General features: G+C 55.8%; 9 protein-coding genes across 9 annotated transcripts; 5 read left to right on the top strand and 4 right to left on the bottom strand.

The window, feature by feature from the left end:
- The first annotated feature begins 1049 nt into the window (after positions 1-1049).
- On the top strand, positions 1050-3418 carry J3D65DRAFT_631817 (XPC-binding domain-containing protein). Its single transcript, XM_066800948.1, has 7 exons — positions 1050-1506; positions 1562-1609; positions 1680-1752; positions 1808-1887; positions 1940-2272; positions 2322-2801; positions 2851-3418. Exons 1-7 carry the CDS (start codon positions 1489-1491, stop codon positions 2968-2970), a joined length of 1152 nt encoding a protein of 383 aa, XP_066652964.1. The 5' UTR covers positions 1050-1488; the 3' UTR covers positions 2971-3418.
- Positions 3419-4030: 612 nt separating this feature from the next.
- On the top strand, positions 4031-5452 carry J3D65DRAFT_463155 (uncharacterized protein). Its single transcript, XM_066796449.1, has 2 exons — positions 4031-4034; positions 4102-5452. The coding sequence occupies exon 2, from the start codon at positions 4346-4348 to the stop codon at positions 5075-5077; it is 732 nt and encodes a 243-aa protein (XP_066652963.1). The 5' UTR covers positions 4031-4034; positions 4102-4345; the 3' UTR covers positions 5078-5452.
- Positions 5453-8622: 3170 nt separating this feature from the next.
- On the bottom strand, positions 8623-9116 carry J3D65DRAFT_631808 (uncharacterized protein). Its single transcript, XM_066800947.1, has one exon. The coding sequence runs from the start codon at positions 9010-9012 to the stop codon at positions 8761-8763; it is 252 nt and encodes an 83-aa protein (XP_066652962.1). The 5' UTR covers positions 9013-9116; the 3' UTR covers positions 8623-8760.
- A 333-nt stretch (positions 9117-9449) lies between these two features.
- Positions 9450-10336, bottom strand: J3D65DRAFT_631804 (uncharacterized protein). Its single transcript, XM_066800946.1, has 4 exons — positions 10064-10336; positions 9984-10008; positions 9924-9933; positions 9450-9869 (listed from the first exon to the last, which is right to left on the bottom strand). Exons 1-4 carry the CDS (start codon positions 10211-10213, stop codon positions 9746-9748), a joined length of 309 nt encoding a protein of 102 aa, XP_066652961.1. The 5' UTR covers positions 10214-10336; the 3' UTR covers positions 9450-9745.
- A 612-nt stretch (positions 10337-10948) lies between these two features.
- On the top strand, positions 10949-13148 carry J3D65DRAFT_463022 (uncharacterized protein). Its single transcript, XM_066796448.1, has 2 exons — positions 10949-11341; positions 11389-13148. Exons 1-2 carry the CDS (start codon positions 11180-11182, stop codon positions 13081-13083), a joined length of 1857 nt encoding a protein of 618 aa, XP_066652960.1. The 5' UTR covers positions 10949-11179; the 3' UTR covers positions 13084-13148.
- Positions 13149-13552: 404 nt separating this feature from the next.
- On the top strand, positions 13553-15105 carry J3D65DRAFT_631797 (adenylate kinase-like protein cytosolic). Its single transcript, XM_066800945.1, has 5 exons — positions 13553-13627; positions 13687-13851; positions 13923-13975; positions 14030-14184; positions 14255-15105. Exons 2-5 carry the CDS (start codon positions 13692-13694, stop codon positions 14700-14702), a joined length of 816 nt encoding a protein of 271 aa, XP_066652959.1. The 5' UTR covers positions 13553-13627; positions 13687-13691; the 3' UTR covers positions 14703-15105.
- On the bottom strand, positions 15098-16429 carry J3D65DRAFT_631794 (uncharacterized protein). The gene is made up of 2 exons (XM_066800944.1): positions 16082-16429; positions 15098-15952 (listed from the first exon to the last, which is right to left on the bottom strand). Exons 1-2 carry the CDS (start codon positions 16261-16263, stop codon positions 15460-15462), a joined length of 675 nt encoding a protein of 224 aa, XP_066652958.1. The 5' UTR covers positions 16264-16429; the 3' UTR covers positions 15098-15459.
- Positions 16430-16694: 265 nt separating this feature from the next.
- Positions 16695-18634, top strand: J3D65DRAFT_669638 (putative G2/M phase checkpoint control protein Sum2; the record flags this gene model as incomplete). The annotated part of the gene is made up of 4 exons (XM_066803217.1): positions 16695-16711; positions 16775-16810; positions 16866-17103; positions 17195-18634. The coding sequence occupies 4 exons, from the start codon at positions 16695-16697 to the stop codon at positions 18632-18634; spliced, it is 1731 nt and encodes a 576-aa protein (XP_066652957.1).
- Positions 18635-20419: 1785 nt separating this feature from the next.
- Positions 20420-21237, bottom strand: J3D65DRAFT_631789 (uncharacterized protein). Its single transcript, XM_066800943.1, has one exon. It carries the CDS (start codon positions 21058-21060, stop codon positions 20461-20463), a length of 600 nt encoding a protein of 199 aa, XP_066652956.1. The 5' UTR covers positions 21061-21237; the 3' UTR covers positions 20420-20460.
- Between the last annotated feature and the right edge of the window lie 538 nt (positions 21238-21775).

Here is a 21775-nt window from a genome sequence, read left to right as displayed (position 1 = left end):
AGTCCATCCGCAGGCCGGGATCAGTGCCAATCGCCTGCAGTCCTGGGAGTCTGTGCTTGTTTACGCAGTGAGGATGTTCACCTGACAAAGAGAGCGAAAGCTGCGAGAGGATAAGAGGAGGCTGGGTGCAGATTCTTGAATTCGTGATGCAGGCCAGACAGTCAGTGGCGTGGGAAGCGAGTGCCAATATCTGGGCGCGGTGGAGTGGACCGGGCAGCTGGATCTCGCGGACCAGCCAACGGCAGGGTAGAGGACGAAGGGCGACGGCGCCTGAGTGGAAGATATGGCGAGAAACGAGTGGGGACCGAGCATCATAAATAGAAAAAGGGTAGCGTGTTGTGGGAGCATATGCACGGCACCAAGTGGCTTGCAAAGCGCAACCGTTTTAGCCGTTTGTGGATGCGGCGACGCTGAGCAGCACAGGATGCGGATGGCCTGGGCTGGGGAAATTGGCTGGGCATGGTGAGCGGAGCAGCAGAGACATTCGTATTGTGAGGCTAGGGACGGTAGGATTTCAGCTACCTTGGTCGCAACGCAGGTACAGGCCAATTGGTGATGGCAGACGAGTGCCGAAACGATGGACGGGGCGCGGTGGGCTCTGGCTAGCACAACGTCAAACACGCCGCCTCTCGCGCAGCGTAGAGGGCTTTTGCCGTTGAGCTGGTGGCATCGTGGGTCGACCGCCAGTGCCAGTGCCAGTGCCCACGCATCCCATGCCCACGCCCGCGCCCAAGCCCATGCTCATGCTGATGCTGCCGGCCTGCACCACCGTCGGGTGCGCAAGGTATCCGTAGGCCAGCTGTCCATGTGGGACGGAGCCGCGGCCGTGGAACAGCTGCAGGTCAGGTCAGGTCAGGATATTGGTGAGATGGCGACGAGATGGTCGCTGCGCCTGCATGAGGAGCGCCACATTGGCAATGGACGTGGACGAGTGATGTCGGTGTTGAAGAGGAAGAGGGAGGGGGTCATGGTGTCTGCTGTGGTGAGAGGTGGACGCCTGAAGCACTCGACGGCCGCACTGCTCCCACCCGGCTGGGGCTTACCTAAGTCACCACTGCAGGCAAATTCACCACCAGCCCAGGGCACCAAGGAAACCCACCACGGCGTCGCCCCGTTTGCTGCTTCGTCTTGCCATGTACATGTACACATCCAAGTCCGGATTTGCAGCTTCATGCCATGACCACTTCGTAGTCTCGTGGCCGTGGCCGTGGCCGTGGCCGTGGCCTTGAAGTTTTGACCATGTCGACCTGTACGGGTGCCAGTCGGCGTTAACGCTGGCCGCCACCACCCACCCACCCGTTCACCAAGCCTTACCTTATTACCTGACGTCCATCGTGCTTGCTACCTCAACACCTCTCCTCCATCACCCACCTCCGCTCGCCATCACGACCTCGCCCAACCAAAGGCAGCCACCCTCCCCCGCTCGCCTGAACACCCACTCCTCATCCTCATCCTCTCCCGCTCACGACCCCGCCGCTCTTCGCCAACATGAAGCTCACTTTCAAGGTCCGCCGCCGCACTCCCGCCCGCCCCCCACCCCGCTCGCTGACTTTGCGTCTAGGACCTCAAGCAGCAAAAGTTCGTCATCGAGGCAGAGCCCTCCGAGACGGTACGTCATCTCGCCCTCCATCCTCCTCGCGCCTCGTTAGACCGCCGCTGATTTTGACATCACCATTCAGATCGCCAACGTCAAGGCCAAGATCGCCGCCGAAAAGGGCTGGGAAGCCGACAAGCAAAAGCTCATCTACTCTGGTATCTCTCGCGCCCTCTGCCCCCGTCAAGGCCCATCTGCTGACTTTGTTTGCAGGCAAGATTCTCCAGGATGACAAGACCGTCGAATCGTACAGCATCGAAGAGAAGGGCTTCATAGTATGCATGGTTCAAAAGGTACCTGAACAAGACACTGGCGTTCCATTTTGCAGTCGCTTACCTTTCGCAGCCAAAGCCGCAGCCTGCCTCATCCTCGGCCAAGGCCGCTCCCTCTACTCCTGCCAAAGAGCCTGCTCAGTCCTCTACCCCTGCCGCACCTGCGCCCTCGTCCGCGTCCACTGCCGCCAATGCGCCTGCGACGCCATCTCCTGCTCCAGCTGCCCCGCAGACCTCGGGCGACCAGCCCGGTCAATTCAACAACCCTTCGTCTCTGACCATGGGCCCTGAGAGAGAAGCCGCGATTGCAAACATGGAGAGCATGGGTTTCCCGCGCGCAGACATTGACCGCGCCATGAGGGCAGCATACTTCAACCCCGACCGCGCTGTCGAATACCTCTTGACTGTTCGTACATCACATCAATGGCAATGAACGCCTTTCTAACGGCTTGCAGGGTATCCCCGAGAGCGCTCTGCGCGAGTCTACGCAAGGCGGCCAAGGTGCATCTCCTGCTCCCGCCGCTGCGGCCGGCACCCCACAACAGCAGCAACAGCAGCCTCAAGCGACCAACACGGCTGGCGATCCCGTCAACCTCTTCGAGGCCACCGCAGGCCAGGGTCAAGGCGGAGCTGGAGCTGGTGGGGCCACTGGTGGAGCTGGAGCTGGGGCCGGAGCTGCCGTTGGTGATCTCGATTTCCTCCGCAACAACCCGCAATTCCAGCAGCTCCGTCAGCTTGTCCAGCAACAGCCCCAGATGCTGGAGCCCATCTTGCAGCAGGTTGGCCAAGGCAACCCTCAGCTCGCTCAGATGATTGCCTCGCACCCGGAACAATTTCTTAGCCTGTTGAGCGAGGACCACGATGACGACACTCCTCTGCCGCCTGGCGCGCAGGTTGTCAGCATCACCGAGGAGGAGAGCGAGGCCATTGACAGGGTAAGTCTGTCGCGACATGAGTCAACACGGCTTCAGCTAACCGTGACAGTTGTGCCGTCTTGGTTTCGAGCGCGATCTCGTCGTCCAGGCATACTTTGCCTGCGACAAGAACGAAGAGCTCGCCGCAAATTTCCTCTTTGACCAGCCCGAGGAAGACGACAACCAGTAAGCGGACCACGGCCACAGGCGTCGGAGTTTTCCATTTTGTCTTTACATAATGATGGACGATCAATCATGATCACGGTCTCGGACACCTGCATCTGGCTTTTGGCTTTCCAGAGGAGCTTGCTTGCAACAACGGCATTCAGATTCTCGCGAAACAATTCCAAATTTTCCTCGGACAACTCGCTTCCATGAAAGTCATGCTCGTTGGGCAATGCGGTGGCTTCCTCTGTACTTGGGCGGACCCAACCGGTGCTCGACTTCCACACCTCGCGCAGCGGTCAATCCGGTGCAGTAAGTCAAGTCTGCGAGTCGCTCTCCCAGTCTCTTTCTTTCGTCAGTGTTGCAACCGTTCCAGACTCCTCATTTTCTACCATGATTCGAGTCTTTCTACGGCTCTCGCCGCTCTTGGGCCACGGAGTTTATCCCACGATATCCCGGATGTAGGTAGATAGGCCAGAACAGGGAAAAATTGAAAAGTACAGAATAAGACATTTTCACTTGAGAATGTGATGGCTTCAAGACGACCCGTGTGCGTTCCATTGGCCCGAGCTGAGCTTTTCCGTCCGTCTCTTTTTCCGAATCTTGCAACAAAGTCTACCTCGGTATTGCCTGGGCCGCAAACCAAACCACCTCAATGTTCTTGTTGCCCTCCGTCTCGCACGCAAACCCATGGTTCCATCCTGCAAGCACATATTGTACCTGTCTCACTTGCCCCCGCTAAAACGCCACCCGCCACAAAGCCACAAATGAGGCGCTGTCTGCACTTCACTGCCCGTCTGGCACTTGAGCGTCTGCTTTCCTGCCTGCTGGCGTGACCGACACCCCCTTGGCCGACTTTCTTCCACCGCACCACCCAAGCCACGTACCAAACTCTTGCCCTCCAAGCTGGTTATGTTTTGCTGCTTCGCCACCAAAACATTTGCATGGCGAAACATTGCCTGACAAGACATCCGAACGGACAGGTCTTCGGCTCTCCGGCCTGTCGATTGTATCCATCGCGGTGCTGTCTGAATGCGGCGAACGTCGCGTTGGGACTGTCATGCGCTTTGAATGCACCGACTCACATCGGTAAGACTTCCTATACTTATTTGGTCGACATATATGCTGAAGTTTCTAGCATTGCTAATCCCAGAAGACTACCGTCTTGCTTGCCTCCCAGGTCGATCGAATCCGCCGGCTTCCCCCTTCAGAAAATCGCAAGTCTTCTTTCACATGCTCCCGTCAACAGCGCACCGTGCGTGCGCTGTTTGTTCCCACTCAGCACAGCCCTATCGCCATCCATGCCATGCTATCATCCACCAACACGTCCATCCACTCTGCGGCCGTGCGCGCGCCTAGCATCTCATCCCGCCATCCTCCCTCCCTCCGAATAGGGCTGGATGGGTCTGGTCTGGATCTGCGTGGTGTCCGCACTGTCCGCATCTTTCTCGTTCTCGTACGCATACGTAGGTAGGTACTCGGAACGGACCGGAGTGGGTTGCATTGCCAGATCTTTTTCTCTTCTTGAGAGGTTTCGAGGACTACCACCGTGCGCGCTGATGTCTTCGGCCGATGCTCTGTGGTCTGTCTGCATCTTCGTTCGCGTCTTCTCCCTCTTCGTTTCCCCCTTCCCATTCACAACCATGCTCGCTTTCTTTCCAGGCCACAAACTACACACAGTTTCCTCACTCACCAATTGTCCATCATTTAGCATTCATCTCAACCCTTTCCTACCATTCCCATCCTCTCGAGGACCCTGTGGTCTCTCTATCCCATCCCACCCCACCCCACCCCACCCCATCCTTCCCCAATCCTTCCCGTCGCGCGCTCCACATCCTCGATCCGATACCGTCTTACACGCTCTTCCTCCCCTTCCTCCCCCTCCTCCTCCTTCGTGCTCTTCGGCCGGCCATACCCTGGATGACGCCGCCGCCGCCGCCGCTCTTACGCACGCATGCTGCCGCCGAAGGATTTGGCCGTGCGTACGTACGTTTGTAGGTCGTGTTGTAGGCGGGCGGTGCCGGCTGAGTGAGTGGCTTGAGTACTTGCTTGCTTGCGTACGCGTCTGGCGCTCACTTACTTGCTTGGTGGTCGCGTGGGAGAGCGTCTCGGCCGGGGGAGAGATGGGGTAGGTGTGTTTTGTGATGATCTTCTCGACGTCGTTTTCATGTATGCATGTTGTTGTCGTTGTCAAGCTGTCTGTTCTTCTCTGTGGGCTTGACCGTCGCTGGCGAGTTGGCTTTTGAGAGGATGAATCCGATCGATCATGCTATGTGGGTGTTGGGCAAAAAATAAAACAAGAATTATTACCACTTTGAAGTAAGCTCGTTTGGTGTCGCTACTTGCTCCGCGTCCGGAACCACTTTGTTTTGTTCTCCCTTCTCTTCAAAAACGGCGTAAACTAGGAAGAAAAAAGAAGAGATCAATCCCTCACAAGCTGGAGGCACTGACTTGGCGTTCACGCCACTACAACTATTGACGGGTCGTTGTGCTCTGAGCTAACAAATTTTTCGGAGAGGGCAGAGAGTCCACAATCGTTGAACCCTTATTTACGAGATAAGGCGAAAGCAAGGCGCGACAAATGGACGAGTGAACACGCAGACGAATGCTTCCTACCCGCCGCCTTTCTCTCCTCTCGACAGGTGCATATGCACAAATTTCACTTGTATCATACCTCTGTGCGGAGATGCTACAATGCTTCATCTAACCCACCATCCTGTCCAACACACCACACCGCACAACATTACCAAGAGGACAGTCAATTCAACTTGAAAAGCTCAATCTCAATCTCAATCAACCATTCAAAAAAAGGTGCAATCTCTATCTACAAGACGCCATCTCACCATCTGCCCCACCCATCCGTCTGTTGTGACCACCAACTCTATGTTCAACCAAACAGCGACAAAAGAGAAAACAAAAAAAGAGTGATTGATTAGGTAAGTAGACGACTCGAGGCGGCTGACCACCTGCCACGCTATGCCACAATCCCATTCCATTCTATGACCAAACGGGAGCGGGTCAAGTCGCAGTGGCTGGCTCTTTCCCTGCGTTGTTGTTGTTGTTGATGTTGCAGTGTTACAAAATTACCTGCGAATCTATTCGTTGGGCAACGAGATATGTATTAGCATGCGCCCCGAGGTTTGTTCTTCTTGTCAACAGACGACAGAGACAGAGACAGACAGAGAGTCATGTGCGTGCGAGAAGCAAGGGAGAAAAAACTGAAGGTCTAAACATGTACAAGGAAAAGAAGATGCGAAGTCGCTACAGTAAGCGATGTACATATACAAGAAGGAAATGGGATAGGGAGGGAAAGAGCGAAGGACAGAGGTGAGAAAGGCGCAACTCACACAGACTAAAAGGATGACAAGAAGGAAAAATGGGGGGTTGGCAAGTAATGAACAACGAAAGAAAGAGAAAGATTTACAGCGAGTAATAGCGACAAGAATGGTAAAAAACGACGACAGGCAACAATATCTCTCAAAGCCAAAAGTTAAACAAGAAAAATGGGGATTCTGATCTTACATTTGCGCCGAGCCCGCGGCCACCGCCGTGCGTCACTTCCATTCGCTGGCGCCCCAGCCAGCTCTTGGGAGTCTCGGCCTTGGTGCGCTGTAGCACGACCGTATTGCTCTGCAGCCGGCTCGCCATGTCGTACCACGCGCTCGTCATGAGCTTGTTCTCGCGCCGCAGCGCTTCCAGCTCCTTTTGTACCTCGGGCTGCGCGTTGTCAGTGGAGGAGCTTTTGATTGAAGAAAAAAGGCCAGCGAATAGGAGCTTACAGATGCCTTGTCGCCAGTCTCCCGCTTGATCTTTTCAATATTCTGTCGGAGGAGCTTGATTTGCGTTTCCTGCTCGGCGATACGCTTTCGGAGGTTAGCATTGATATATTGAATATTGCCAGCCATCTTACCTTGTCACGACCTGCCAGGTCGGCAATGCCGCTGTGCAGCTTCTTGGTCACCTCCGCGGCGATGCTGTGCTTCATCTGATCGCTCTCCTCTTCTGGGGCCTCCTTGAACAGGTTCAGCTGTTCCAACAGAAGCTTGTGTTCGTTGGACTCGAAAAGCTCAGCATCCTCCTGGCGAAGCACTTCGGGGTTAAGGAGCTTGTGACGGAGCAAAGCCTTTTGGTCGTCGAGTTCGGTGTCGACCTTCTCGGCATGTTTTTGGAGCTCTTCGTGAGATTGGAGCATCTGCTCGTAGTTCTCCTTGAGCGTGTCGTAATCCGCACCAGCGCCATCTGTCTTTCCTGTTCCAGTGATTTCCGCAAGTTGATGCTGAAGCTCCATGTTCTTTGTCGAAACGGCATGGACCTTGTTTGTCAACTCTTTGAGTTCGGCTTCGGCAGCGTGGAGTCTGTTGGTCTGGTGGACGAACGGTTCGTCGCTACATGGGTCAGCCAGCATTCAGTACCGGTTGCTTTATGACTTACGCTTCCTTCAATTCCTTCTCATCTTGTAGAGCAGCCTGAAGGCCAAGGTTCTCTTGATAGACATCCAGATACTTTTCTTCGATTCTCTTGCACCTGGATTCGAGCAGGCTGATCTTTTGCTGAAGCAGAATCACATCGGCAGTCTCGACACCAAAGAATGACCTGCGCATCATCGATCTGCCGTCATCATCCTCTTTGGCAAGCTGTTCCTCGAGAGAACCAAGAGCCTCGGCGCCAGTAGCCCGGTCTTCCAGCTCACGGAGCTTGTTCTCAAGCTCCTGGTTCGCCTCTTGGTAGCGGTTGGCCATTTCCTTGGCTTGATCCATGCGTCCTGTGCAAATCTTCAGGTCGTGCTCGAGGCGCTTTTTCGCAGTCTTTTGGTCGAAGATTTCTTGCTCGCCGTTGGCAATGGTCACCATGTTCTCCTCGTTGGCCTTGCGTAGTGCAGAAGACTGCTCTCTCAGGGTTTCCAGTTCATCAAGCTGCTCCTTCATCGATGCATAGTCCTCTTGAAGAGCTTGAGACGCCTTTTCCTTTTCTTGCATGGTCTGAATCTTCTTGCGCAGATTCTCATTCGCCTTGGCCTTTCCCGCAAGTTCGTCTCGCTCTGCCCTGACCATCTGAAGCTCGTCGCGAAGCTGAAGCTTGGTTTCCGCGTCGGCCTTCAGACGCTCAAGCTGGCTCTCATATCTGTCGACCGAGTCGCGAGCCTCCATGAGATCCGACTCCAATTGTGCAATGTAGTCACGGTCCTTCATCGCCTGTGCTCTTAGCTCGCTTAGCTCCTCATCGTCTGTGAAGCGCATGGAGCTGCGCCCCAGCTGCAACCTAGACTCTGCAATCTCTTCCTCGAGTGAGTAGACTCGCTTCCTTGCATCCTCCAGATCCTCTGTTGTGTCGCTAAGCTTCTGCTTGAGTTGCTTTATCTCCTGATTTGCCCGAATGAGTCGTTCTTCCCGCTCCAGTTCAGGGTCGCGCTGAATCTGGTCCTGGATTTCTGGGTCGGGTTGTTCGACTTCCGGGAGCTCGGGCTCGGCGTGGGCATCCGTAGCCCTTTCCATGTTCTGGATCATTTCGGCGATTGGTGATGCGACGGCGGGTCCGAGCTCGTTGATGAACTTCTCCATGAGCTCGACCATGCGATCACTGGCCTTGGGCGAGTATATGGCTGCGAAGAGGACCGATTTGACGAGCTGCGGGCTGTAAGTGGTCGGTTAGAATAGCGCAGGGCGCAATGGAATCTCACCATGGTCGTCTCCTTTTTTGAGCCATCAATCGCAATTGCCTTGAGATCGGTCTTGAGGAGCTGCGCAACGGCCTGCCGCTCGCATTCCTCAGTCAGGTACGCGGTTGTGACCTTGTCGACATGCTTGACTGTACCGTGTCAGCTGTGACAATCGAATGCAAATAGACATGCCCTCTTACTGTTCTGCCAGCGCGGGATCCAGCTGTCGGAGGTTTGGGCAGTGGCTTCGGGCAGATCCCCTTTGAAGTACTCTGGGTCGACCTCGTGGAGAATTTGCCAAAGGACCTGGCCATCCTTCAGTTCGGCCCACGACTCTACCGGCTTGGACAAACGGAACCTGTTGACCCAGGCCAGCAGAGCCGTCTCGAGTTCCGGCGAGGTCGTGTCCATGTCGGTCGGGATTCTAGCGGGTTTGGTATGCGTCGGAGGGCTTCTTCAAGAGTTGCGAGCCCTTACACATGGTCGTAGGGCTGACGGACCATGGAGGAAATGGGGCTGGGCGGCGGGGAGCTCTGAGATGGAGTAAGGTTGTTGTTGAACCATGCGTTGGACTGCGCGGACCCTGACGCGACCTAACCCCTCGAACGGCGCGCATCCCGGCGAAGCCGCATGCACGAGAAAGCTAGGCTGCGCTTGCCGGTCTTGGGCACGAGCCGATGTGCCCAGAGCATCTGATTGCTCTGCACAGCACATGTATGCTTAAATGGCAGACACGGCTCCCATTTGCTCGAGTCTCTGTCGATTCATGCCTTGGCGATGGCTTGCTGCACAAGACTGGAGGCGTTGCATTTACACTTTTGACTTCCTTGCCGCAAGGGCGGCCCGTTCCCGTCCACAGTACATCAAGATCCGCGCGTCTGTATACGCGCCTTGTCTCACATTCCACGTTCTGATGCACTTTGGGCATCATTCTTCAAAGAGAATGCATGTGTCAATTCGTGAGTTTCTACGCCTATCCCAATCATGGTATCCCTTTCCCGTCCAATAACCGTACAACCCAGGGCCGCAACAGCGAGCCAATGTTTCGTTTGCCAAAGCAATGCAGCCGTCAACAGCGTCATGTCCTCCAGTGACTCTAAGAAGTGGATATGATTCACATCCTGCGAAGGTTTCCAGCGACCGCCTACGGCCTGGGCCTGGCACTGAATGCGTGGATTTGCTGGTCCTCCTCGATGAGTGCGTTGTACTCGGAGCCCCAGGACTGGACATTTTCGAGGATCTTTGTTGGCGCGTTGGCGGCGAAGCCCCTAAGGACACTCAGATGATTGTGAAGACGTAGGATGATGGTCGCAGGAACGTACCTGATCAGCTCTAAGAGTCATGTTAGCGCGTGCTACAGTGAGGTGGGTCCTTGTACTTACTATACTCGTGGGTGATGAAGCCGCCCTTTTACCGATTGTTATTAGAGACAAGGAGCATTCAGCTGCATCTACGATCATACCGCGTCGATAATGGCCTTTTTGGCCTCGTCCAGAACCTTATCTGGAGTGTCTTTGGAGTAGCTCACGAGAACGGAGCGCTGAGGCGGCGCGACACTCATGGCGCACACAGCGAAGAGAGCGAGGACGAGGGAGAGGATGTAGAGCTTCATGTTGTGGAGGATTTGGAGAATTCAGTATATGGCGATGTCAGAGGGACGAGAGAAGGGCCACGAGGAAGGCAAGGCAGCGTCTTTATTTCTCTGGGACTGGCTCGTGGAATGGCCCAACATGAGGTCACCGCCAGCCAGAGCCAGCAAACATTGATCCAACAAGGGACGGCTGCCTCAGGTCACAAGTCTTCTAGCTGTTCTGGGCCTAGCGCCGTTGTCGCCAGGAAACCGCCGCTCGGCTTCCGAGCCGACCGTCGAGCGACGACCTGACCTGACGGACCTGACGACTTCGCCCAGCAGATTCCAACCAACCATCCTCACCTCCACCCAGCGACGTCTTTTTATCAACAACCCCCCCTCGCAACTGTGTTCGCTGTCGCCTCTTCGACTATCTCGACTTTTCCATTCTCCACGTCCACCATCGCTTCAACCCTGCATCGCCGCGACCGCGTTGTCTGCCTGTCTGTCGTCCAACGCGACACCTGCTTTTTCGCCACTCTCATCCCATCCGTCGGCCACGTCTATTTTTGAGGAGGGCGCGCAATATCTGAACAGGCGGCGTGGAGCTGCCTCGTCTTTCAGCGACGGGTTTTCCGTTGAGCTTCAGGTGCTGCTGTCAGGCTGGAGGATACCGTTTTGGCGTAGTGCAGAGCAGGATCAGGATCAGGTCACTCAATTACACTTCCGTGCGAAAGGCGGTCATTGTGGGCTTGCTTGGAAAATAGCTAGCGAAGATACACGTGCTGCTTTTGATCTCCCTTTCGCCAGCGAGAGACGAGAAGACTACAAAATTTCCTTGTCCCTGATTCACAGCTGGACAGTTGGCGCTGGATGACTTTCGCTTTGAAGCGAAGCGAACAACTTCATCGACCTTCACAACTCTTGCCAACAGCTATCTCAATCACCTTTAGACCCGACTGATCCACCACTCACTAACCTTGAACATCTGCACCGCATCAGCCCATCATGTCACTCCCCTCAGCAGAGGTCGCGGCCGACTTTAGAGAAGCTCTACAAGACCTCAAGTTCAACAGCAGGCCGGAGATTAGCAATCTAACAATCATCGCCAAGGAGAACACTGAACACGCTCAAGCCATTTCGAGAGAGCTCGAAAACCACATCAAGACGGTAAGTGGCTCCTCACATGATGCCAGCGACTTGACTGATCAGTTCAGACCCGGCCCGAGTGGAAGTTGCCCGCTCTTTACGTCTTGGATTCAATCGTTAAAAACGTCGGTACTCCGTATACCGTCTACCTTGGCAGCAATCTATACGACACCTTTGTCAACGCCTACACTCTGGTCGACACGCCCACCAGGAAAGCACTCGAGGGTTTGCTGCGGACATGGAAGCAGCCCGTGCCCGAATCCATGGACACAAGACCTGTGATTCCAGTTGAAGTCACTCGAAAGATTGACAATGTCCTGCTGAAATTCAAAACCGTGGCCATGCAGGCGCAGCAAAATCAGACAAGGTCACCTGCTCCCGGTCAAGATCCGCGAGTAACTCAGTCTCCATATGGATACAATCCTGGAAATCCGGCAAGGCAGTCGCCAGCTCAAAATGGAATGCCATATCCCCCGCCCCCGGCCGCCCCTCAGGCTCGCGACTCTCCCGCTCCTTCCATGACTCTGCCATTCGGTATGCCCCCGCAGAGTGTCCGCCAATCTCCTGTTCCGGGATTGCCTTTTCCGACACCTGCTGGGCCTTCTGCGGAGAAAATCAAGGCAGACGTGGAGCGACTGATTGCGAGCGCGAAGTTGGATTTTGCAAATAGCCCGTACGACGCAGAGAGGCAAAAGAGGCTCAAGACGTTTCTGGATTTGCAGGTCCTACTCAATTCACAACAGCTTCCTCCGAGCCATCTTCAGCTAGTCGAGCAGCAACTTGCACAACTGGGAGCAGCGGTCGCCCAGCCGAGTGCGAGTGCGTCAATCCCTTCCGCGAACACGCCCGGGCCTCTGAGACCTCTTCCATTTTCTATTCCTACACCTTCAATGCCAATGCCCCAGATGCCCCAAATTCCTACTCCCGTCCAGCAGTCGTCTACGCCTGTTCCGACCATGAATTCTGGAGTACCGCCGTCCCTAGCAGACATGCTCAGGGGAATCAATCGAAGCGCGACTCCTCAGCAAGCTCAACCGCCCCCACCGCCGATTCCCACTGCACCTTCGGTCGCTCCAGCGGCGACCCCAATAAATACTCTTTCACTTCTCGACACGCTTCGCGCTCAGGGTCTGCTTGGTGGCTCGGGCACACCGATGGCCGCTCCTGTGGTGCCTGTTCCTGTCTATGGGCGCACCTCGGCGACCAATGATGTGGAGTTGACCAAGGAGTCCATCAAGAGGCCACGCCCAGAACTCATCAGCCTCCTCTATGAGGCCCGACCTAACCAGTGCTCTACGTGTGGCCGCCGATTCCCAGCCACGGACGATGGCAAAGTTATGAAGCGCAGGCATCTGGACTGGCACTTCAAGGTCAGAGACCCCAACCTGGTGAAGCAAGCCATTCATCGCAGCTGGTACATTGGAGAGAAGGAGTGGATTGATTACCGAGAACAAGACGAAGCGAAGCCGCCTCCGGAGACAAATGGGATGAATGCCAGCGCGCCGAAGAATCAACAACGATTCGTGCGCGTACCTCTAGACCCAGAGCTGGTCAACGCACCATGCCCCATTTGCCAAGAAAAGTTCACGCCGTCGAGACTGGACGATGAATTTGTTTGGATGGACGCAATTCAAGTGGGCCCCAAGATCTACCACAACAGCTGCTACGAGGAAGTCTATGGCAAGGCTAGGAGCACACCAGTTTTGGGGAAGCGTGGAGCTGACGAGGGGACTGGCACGCCGTCAAAAAAGATGCACATCTGAGACTTGCACAGCATCAGTTGGTAAATAAGAAAAGGATAGAGAGGCAAGGCGTTTGCAATGGAGGAGTAGAATTTGGCGATTGAAGGTCTTTTGGCTTTGGTACAAGGCGTTGGTGGGTGATGATGAGGATTAGCGCATAGCATGCATGGGGTTGAATTCATTACCAGAAGAACCAGTCGGACAAGCGGTTGCCGAACTGTTTTCCGTGTTTCTCCTTTCTTCGATCTTGCTTTGGAGGTGGTGAACAGGGCTCAGGGGAAAGTGATAGATACAATGAATCCAAGATATCTCCGACAAATCAATCAACGGGCACGACATCGGGCGAAGGGCCGCTGGCAGACGGAAGGCGGTCGGCGTGGCTGTCCGGCTCGCGCGCAAGCATAGCCGAACCACCGAAGCCTGCCGCCCGCCGCCCGCCGCCCGCAGCTGTGGCCGCAAACAACCCGAACCTCATCTTCGCTGCGCAGCTCCACCAGCTTTTCAACCGCCGTCCCCAGCCTCTCCCCAGGCCTTTGCCAGAACCTTTTCGCGCGCCTCCCTTATCGTGCGTCTCCTCCCTTCTGGAACCCGGCTACTGGCATTGGATTCTCACCACACTTGCAGACGCAATGGCCCCGATTGACAGCGCCGTCGACGACCTCAAGAGCCTGGTCCTGAGGCTCGAGGACCGCATCTCTTTGCTCGAGTCCAAGATGGAGGGCAACACTGGCAGCACCCCTGCTCTTACTCAGACGATGCGCATGATTCTGATGGGTCCTCCTGGTGCTGGTACGTTGTTGGATTTGCGCCCTCTGCAAAAGCGCCTTCAGAGCTTGGCATGTTAACCGTGTCATCTATAGGCAAGGGAACCCAGGCGCCGAGGATCAAGGACAAGTTCTGCGTCTGCCATCTCGTACGTCCAATTCTTGGAGACTGAATGCTTTTGGGATACTGACGGTGGACGCAGGCTACCGGTGACATGCTCCGCGCGCAGGTTGCGAAGAAGACCTCGCTGGGCAGGGAGGCCAAGAAGATCATGGACGCCGGTGGCCTTGTCAGCGACGAGATCATGGTCAACATGATCAAGTCGGAGCTCGAGAGCAACACGGAGTGCAAGAACGGGTATGGAGACATGTTGTTCTCGGCCGATGTCGGCTGATATCAGACGGATTCTAACGACCAATGCTCACAGCTTCATCCTCGACGGCTTCCCCCGCACCGTCGCCCAGGCCGAGCGGTTAGACGAGATGCTCGACCAGAAGAAGCAGAAGCTCATGCACGCCGTCGAGCTGCAAATTCCCGACGAGCTGCTGGTTTCGCGCATCACTGGACGTCTGATCCACCCCGCATCCGGCCGCTCATACCACAAGATCTTCAACCCGCCCAAGGAGTTGATGAAGGACGACGTGACGGGCGAGCCGCTGGTCCAGCGCTCCGACGACAACGAGGATGCCCTTAAGAAGCGCCTCGTGACCTACCACGCCCAGACCTACCCCGTCGTCTCGTACTACCAGAAGACGGGCATCTGGAGACCGATTGACGCCAGCCAGGAGCCCGGCCAGGTCTGGCAGCAGCTCCTCAAGGTCTTTGACGGCAAGCAGAACGGCGGCCTGATGGCCAAGCTCGGCCTGGGCAACTAAGCGGCGCGGGAAACCCCCCAATTCCTCCCTCGTAATGCTACTACCAACCGCCGCGCCCCCTTCTCCCCCGTCAGCTTAGCCAGTTTCCCCACATTTCTTCTCTTACAGCTCGTCGGCGCGATTCTTCTGGTGGCTTGAGAGGGTTGAGTTGGGAGTGGGTGAGTGAGGGCACGCGGACGGATGATGGCTCGGGAGGCACGCATGAGATTTTTTCCTTTTTGTTCTACACATCGACAGCTGCCCGGCTGATCTCGTTTGGATCTACCAACTGCTGCTCGTCATGGATGGATGGATGGAGAGGCTCGGGTCTAGTTCGCCCCTCGAATTGATCTGGCCCCGGTCTGGAGGTAGGCGGAAATGTGCATACGGAATCAAATCGGTAAAAATTTCAAATGTACTTTTATTTTGTGCGTCCAAAGTTGGCTTGCGACGGATAATGAGATGCATATGCTGCATGTTTGAAGCCCTGACCTCCTGAAATTGGCACAAGCCTGGAGTTGGTCTAAGGTATCTACCTAGGTATAAGCCAGATTGAGAATTACGTCACTGCTCTCAGAGCACATGGAGATCATTCGTGAGCTTGAATGATGAAAGCCAAATCATCAATCGTGTCACACGGTCTCGCTTCATTCCACTTCTTTGCCGGTCGAGCCCGGCAACCAAGTCTTCACAAAATTCCAATTGGAATTCCCTCGATCATATCCCGAGGTCTTCGAAAACGCCCACTGTCAAATAAACCGGCCTCACCAGCGTCTCCTCATTGCGCACCTTGCGCCTCCGCAGCATCCGGTCTCGATGCCGACTCGGAACCTGCTGCAGCCGCAGCAGCCGCCCCAGCTGTCGCGTCCTCGCTACGTTCCCAGGGCTTGCGCCGCTTGGCTGCCGCAGGCGTCGTGCCCTGCCCTTCAAGCACCGTGTCCGGTATCTCCTTGATACCCGGGATGGGCTGGCCAGTTGTGATGAGCTCGACAATGTGCGCAAAGGACGTCGGGTACGGCGCGTCGTCGGGACCGCTACTTGACGCTGCTGGGGCGGATGCGGAGGACGAGGATGCTTGAGTTTGGGGCGGCGTGGAGGAAGAAGGTGCTGCGGGTTGAAGCTGTGTCTGAGGCTGAGGAGAGGCGCTGGTTGAGGACGAGCTGGTGGGTGTTGCGAGGCCGTTGGTCGTCACTGGAGTGATGGGTGGAGGCGAGGGGATCGAGGCGCGGTAGGCTTTGTAGGCGTCAAAGTCGACGGGTATGTTAAACTTCCTAGTTAAGCATGGTCATCAGCTACTATTCAATGTAGTCCACTCTTTCCGGCGGCGGTGGTAGAAGTTGCTGTTTCGCATTCCTCATGTGGTGGGGCAAAATGCGGGGTGCCACAATGTATTGACCTACCTCGTGTAGTAGAAGCAACGGGCGCGCAGAGTCAGCTCAATTGCCTGGTCAGCTGAAGGGTTTGCTCCGAGGATTGCGCTGAGACCGCCTTGAAACTCGCAGTCGCTGTCCCATGGATAGCCATCTACTTGCGCGTAAATGTTGTCAGAAGCCGCTGGTGCTTCCGCCTGCGGTGAGGCCATGCTGAGGAATTGAAAGCTGGGGAAACACGCTGTAAGAGGACGAAGTGTCGGGAGGGCGCTGGAATGTGGAGAGGAGTATGCAAAAGAGCAGCGTAGTATCTCAGGTGAATTGTTCTGTGCTACGGAAGTTGTAGGCAAGGTACTGTAGCGTAGTAAGGTAGGAGCTGGCCGGGGAGAGCTCCAGTCCTGTCTCGTGACGAACTCGGCTTAGTCAAAGGCCCAAGCGGAAGCTGAAGCTTGCCCGCGTCCTCGAGGACAACTCGTTTGCACACTCACCACCATCACCTCCCCTCCTGACTTTCGACCGTCCCCGACCACACCCTCGCTCGCAGATCAAGAGCCGCTCCGTATCTCTCCCCCGCCTTGCTCCTTGGCATTGGCTCTCTCCCTCCATCGCGCTTTGGACACCTTCCCGATATCCCAAGCCCGCCATGTCCGAGTACATAGGGTGAGTCGCAAGACGCGTCACCGCTCGCCATGCTCAATTGCAACTAACAGACACCTTCCACAGAGCCCAGATATCTCTGATATCCAAGAGTGACATTCGGTACGGCTCCTCTGCCTCCCGTCCGTCGCGCTACGTCATTAACCCCGGCCTCCAGCTATGTCGGAACGCTCCATGAAATCAACTCGGAGAACTCGACCGTCGCGCTCGAAAATGTCACGTCCTTTGGAACCGAAGGTCGCCGCAACGGCGAAGACGAGATCCCCGCCTCTGACAACATTTACGAGTACATCGTCTTCCGCGGAAGTGATGTGAAGGACCTGAGAATAGAGGACAAGGTGGAGCAGCCCAAGCCGGCTCCTCCGCCCATGCCAAATGATCCTGCGATCCTGGGTGTAGGTTGAATCGTTCCCAGGCTTTGATCTGACGCTGTCACATCTCAAAGCTTTGGGTCCCTGACTTCGACCATGCTAACAACCTGTGCAGGCTGCCCGCCCTCCTCAGTCGACTCCGCACAACCAGCAGCAGCAGACTCAGCCACCTAACTTTCCCCAGCACTTCAACCCGCCGTACCCCACCTCTGGTCCTGGCCCATACCCGCCGTTCAACAACCAGCGCTTCGGACCTCCAGGTGGACCCCCCGGCGGATACCCTGGTGGTCCCGGTGGCCCTGGTGGATTTCCCGGCTACCCTGGCATGCCTTATGGAGCACCTCCGGGCTGGTACCCTCCTCCAGGTCAGGGCTTCCCTCCAGGTCCCCCGGGTCCCTTCTCTGGCCCGCACGCTCAGATGCCCATTGGACCTCCAGGACCTAACCAAAAGCCGGGCGAGCCTAGCCCCATTGGCCCTAACAAAGATGCACCGCAGAAGCCAGTCGAGGCGGACGCTGCTCCCAAAGCTGAGGTTCAGGCAAAGAGCAAGACATCGACTCCTGCCTCGGGACCGGGCCCAGCCCCAACTCCGCCAGTAGAATCCAAGCCAGACCCTGCTGCTGCAATGGCCCCAGCTCACTCGACCGCTGCTCAGTCTACCGCTGCTCAATCTACAGTCTCAGCTGGTCCCAAGGGCGCGCCGACCGGCCCGAAGAGCAACCGCATTGTTCCCGCTGTCCCTCTTGCGACTCCTGGACAGAGGCCCGCCGCGCCTACTGCCGCTCCTCAGCCTTCAGCATCTCAGTCAATCCCAGCCGCCACTGGCGCTGTTCCCCAGTACCAAGCGGCGACTGCAGCCGTTGCTGCTGCCATGGCCAAGCTGAAGCCGCAGGGTGCCGCTCAGCCTACGCAGGCCAAGCCCGACAACGACTCGGCAATGCAGAACCTTACTCAGAAGGTTGCCGAGATGCGCGCTGATGACAAGATTCGCCACGGAAAGCAGCCTGGCACTGGAGGATTTGCTGCGGGATACCGTGGTGGACGTGCGCCGCGCCGTGGAGGCTTTAGGGATCAGCAGGTCAAGCCGGTTGAAGTCCCTACTACCGATTTCGATTTCGAGACCTCAAACGCAAAGTTCAACAAGCAAGATCTGGTCAAGGAAGCAATCGCGACGGGCTCTCCCGTAGGCACGCCGGGTGAAGAGCCGGAGTCGCTCAACGGCACCAATGGCACGGCGGAGAAGGAAAAGGAGACGGTCGTCATTCCAGGGGCTCCGTACAACAGGACCACGTCATTTTTCGACAACATTTCGAGCGAGTTGAAGGACAGGGAGGATGCGCGGGGCCGGCTGGGCGGTCAGGAATTCCGCAACGAGGAGAGGAAGAAGAACCTCGAGACATTTGGTCAAGGCAGTGTGGACAACTACCGTGGTGGCTACAGGGGTCGCGGTCGTGGCAGAGGTTATCGCGGCGGCAGGGGATTCGGTCGTGGACGCGGTGGAGGAGGCAGAGGCCGTGGTCCTTCTGCTCCCCTCGCCGAGGCTGGCGCTTCTTGATTTCCGCTTTGCGCTTGCTCGGGTGCTGGCTTGCTTGCTTACATTACCTGCTTTTGTCCCCTTGCGTGCTCTCTCTCCTGCGTATTACTTTTCCCTTTCCCTTTTTCCATACCTTCACGAAGAGCAGGGACAAAAAAAAGCGATTGCGGTGGCGTCCATCGTATCATCGGCGGATGGATGGTTGAATGTAAAAGACACTATGAAGTCATGGACGATCGGTCATCATGGAAAGGAGTAGACGAATTTGGCTTTTCTGTTTCTTTGCGCTCTCGTGATGGACTGCGTTACGGAGAGGTTGCCGGTTTGGCTGGCTGTACTTGATTTAGCAACGACCCCGATTGATTGAAGCCGCGTTTCGGATGGAACTGGGGAGATGGAGAGAGTTGTGGATGCGTGAAGAGCTGCGGCATGGCGGGCACGATTGGTCTCTTCTCTTCCGTCTTTTTGATTGCCTGCGACAGGTACTAGGAACCCGTCACCGACGTGCCCATCCATTTCTTGGTCTTCATTTGTTCTCGCTCTGGTCTCTGCTTAGTCTCTCTACGTGGTAGCGGCGTTGACGACGGCAGCGGTCATAAGCAATGATGTCCAAGATGGCAAAACCTAACGCGGCCTTCGAGCTTCACAGGGCGAGAAAATTCGCGACCCACTATGCGTTCGGACAATGGCATACTCAGAGGGCAAATCAAATCTGAGATAGGGCAGCGCTGACCAGTTCTGCTTTTTGGGCGATGAAGTGACTGTCGGACGTCGAGTGGTAGCTCAACACCATGGGCACCACCACAGCCAAGATCACGATACACCGCGACCGCCGCAATGCATGGCTCAATACCTCCATGGATAAGATCTTTCATATGCCAATGGTTTCTTGGAGCGTTCATCGCTACATTACGCCTGGATGTTGAAGAATTTGCGAGCTTTCCGGAGCTCCTCAGACTGCACTTTATTCCAATCGCACTTCTGCAAAAAAGCTCCGGGAAACCAATTCACATCACTTGTTCACAACGGAACAGGCGCTACAGACTCGGTTAGCCACTCACCGTGCTATCCACACTGATGCTCGTCTTGCTCCTCCCATTCTTTCCACCCTCTCGTCCTCAACACCACCCGTCCCTCAACACCATCGTCGTCTTCTGCGCACACTGCTTTGTCGCAGCGTCCTCATCCTGCCCCTCCACTCCTCCGGCTTCTTCTTTACTCTACCTCAACCTCATCTTCCCTTCTGCTTCCACCAATCCACCTCGCCCTTTCCAACATCTTCGTCCCTCACGCTTCGTCTTGAACCTCCTCTCTCTTCAGCTTCAATTCGCTTTGCGTTGTCGCAGCTTCAGCAGGTTCTGAGCACACCACTTTGTCGCTTTTGAGCTTTCATTCGTCACGTTCAGCACTCGGCACCATCTTCGTCTCAACTCTACTCTCACCTCTCAACGCTTCGCTGTCACCAGGCGCATTGCTCGACACATCCCTCTCGCCAACTCGACCTTCAGCTTCACCTTTCACGGCGTCGCATCTTCAAAGCTCTGAGAGCGCATTGCTTCGTCGCAAAGCCCACCTTCGTCATACCTCCGGCTTTCCGCACCGTCTTCTTCTCTCTCAATTTCCGCCTTGTTTGGTCTCGTTACTCGACCTTTCTGTCACCTTGAGCTTCAGCATCGACGCGGAGCACTCATCCGTCACCGTCGGCAACAAAACTCTTTCGACTGCTTCAAAGACTTTCGGCACCCTCGTCAGTACCTCTCACACAACTTTGAGCTCCAGCTCCGTCTTCTCGCCTTTCGTCATACCCGTTTCCTTCAATCCGGTTATCAAAAGTTCTCGTTTTACTTTTACTTGGCAAAAATGTCCGACGTCTTTGGCATCGCCGCGCGCCTCAGCGTCCAGGACTTGACAAAGCTCACTCGCATGGGCGAACTGCAACGCCATTTCACAAAGGCCTGGGTTTCGGCGATTGGAAACAGGACTCTACTCAAGTTTGGAGGCGTAGGTCCCAACAACCTTGAACACTTCTTCCAGAATGCCTGCGCGACCGGCTCCTTCTTCCCTGGCTTGCCCTCGGCCGTCATTCTGAAAGCTGATTTGCCCAACGTCAGCAAATTCTTGAAGGAAGATGCTGTGTGCGAGCTTCTGGTCCCTGAGCCAGAGGTCTTTCTCGTTACTTTCCCAAGTGGACACAAATTGGCCATGGTCAACAGCGACGTTGACCTGGCATCCTGCAAACCTTTAAACGAAACCGTTCCTGAGCCTCCTGCACTCACCAACGAGGAGGTCAACAACGATACCGAGGACTTCTCCTCTGAGCCCGTCGAGCCAACGCCCATCTCTGAACCAGAGCACACAGACTCCTTCGATATCCAGTCATTGGTCTCCAACGCCCAGCCTGCGGACTCCAACATCTCCTCCGAGATAGTCGACCAAGCGCCTGTCATTGAACCAGAGCCCCAAGACTCCGCCAACGTTGAGCCTGCAGACTCCGTCAACCTCAGCCTGGAACTAGGAGCAGCCACCAGCGGATCGGTTTGTCGCGACTACGATGAAGTTCACTCCGGATACACGCCAATTCAGGAAGGCTTCTTCTACCTGTGCCCAGAAATGGAGGCCTCAATTCTGGAAGCCGAAGCTCAGGCCGATCTGGCTGCCATCCTGGCTTCTACTCCTTCTCATGAGACTACCGAGAGCATTGTCCAGCAGGCATCGACGCCCTCTTACCCGGCCACCAACTCCAACGACCAAGCCATCATCTCTTCCATCGAATTCGACGGTTGCCCAATTTCCGAGGGAATTGCCGCACAGACATCCACGCCTGCTTCTCATGTTACCCTTCCGGATGACTTTGAGAGCAGTCTCGGAAATCTACCTGAACCCGCTCTGTATGGCACGCCCTCGAGTAACTTCACCAGTTCTGCAGACTGCGATGGCGCGACGTACAGCGAATCCACGCCTGGCTTCAGTTCTACGCCCTTGGATACCATCGATGACCTTTCGAACAACCACGAAGCTCCACCCCGCACGCCCAGGCTTGTTCCATTTGATACGCCTGTCACCCATGCCACATTTTCGAGCGACATCAATGGCTCTTCGAACGACCACGGAGCTGTCCTCAGCACACCCACGTTGACTCCATTTGAAACGCCTTCTAGCGTC

The sequence above is a fragment of the Phyllosticta citribraziliensis genome, assembly GCF_038025025.1.
Source record: "Phyllosticta citribraziliensis strain CPC 17464 chromosome Unknown J3D65scaffold_9, whole genome shotgun sequence".
NCBI lineage: Eukaryota > Fungi > Ascomycota > Dothideomycetes > Botryosphaeriales > Phyllostictaceae > Phyllosticta > Phyllosticta citribraziliensis.
This window is presented reverse-complemented; position numbering and strand designations above follow the sequence as displayed.

Bases quoted from the DNA above. Each gene is read 5' to 3' on its own strand.
- J3D65DRAFT_631817 (XM_066800948.1), top strand. The intron at 1,753-1,807 runs GTATCTCTCGCG...CTTTGTTTGCAG, and splicing joins GCAAAAGCTCATCTACTCTG to GCAAGATTCTCCAGGATGAC. The intron at 2,802-2,850 runs GTAAGTCTGTCG...TAACCGTGACAG, and splicing joins AGAGCGAGGCCATTGACAGG to TTGTGCCGTCTTGGTTTCGA.
- J3D65DRAFT_463155 (XM_066796449.1), top strand. From the start codon at position 4,346: ATGGGTCTGGTCTGGATCTGCGTGGTGTCCGCACTGTCCGCATCTTTC.
- J3D65DRAFT_631808 (XM_066800947.1), bottom strand. From the start codon at position 9,012: ATGGACACGACCTCGCCGGAACTCGAGACGGCTCTGCTGGCCTGGGTC.
- J3D65DRAFT_631804 (XM_066800946.1), bottom strand. From the start codon at position 10,213: ATGAAGCTCTACATCCTCTCCCTCGTCCTCGCTCTCTTCGCTGTGTGC. The intron at 10,009-10,063 runs GTATGATCGTAG...AATCGGTAAAAG, and splicing joins AAAAGGCCATTATCGACGCG to GGCGGCTTCATCACCCACGA.
- J3D65DRAFT_463022 (XM_066796448.1), top strand. From the start codon at position 11,180: ATGTCACTCCCCTCAGCAGAGGTCGCGGCCGACTTTAGAGAAGCTCTA. The intron at 11,342-11,388 runs GTAAGTGGCTCC...TGATCAGTTCAG, and splicing joins TCGAAAACCACATCAAGACG to ACCCGGCCCGAGTGGAAGTT.
- J3D65DRAFT_631797 (XM_066800945.1), top strand. From the start codon at position 13,692: ATGGCCCCGATTGACAGCGCCGTCGACGACCTCAAGAGCCTGGTCCTG. The intron at 13,852-13,922 runs GTACGTTGTTGG...TGTCATCTATAG, and splicing joins GATGGGTCCTCCTGGTGCTG to GCAAGGGAACCCAGGCGCCG. The intron at 14,185-14,254 runs GTATGGAGACAT...CAATGCTCACAG, and splicing joins AACACGGAGTGCAAGAACGG to CTTCATCCTCGACGGCTTCC.
- J3D65DRAFT_631794 (XM_066800944.1), bottom strand. From the start codon at position 16,263: ATGGCCTCACCGCAGGCGGAAGCACCAGCGGCTTCTGACAACATTTAC. The intron at 15,953-16,081 runs GTAGGTCAATAC...ATGCTTAACTAG, and splicing joins CGTTGCTTCTACTACACGAG to GAAGTTTAACATACCCGTCG.
- J3D65DRAFT_631789 (XM_066800943.1), bottom strand. From the start codon at position 21,060: ATGACAGGCGCTTGGTCGACTATCTCGGAGGAGATGTTGGAGTCCGCA.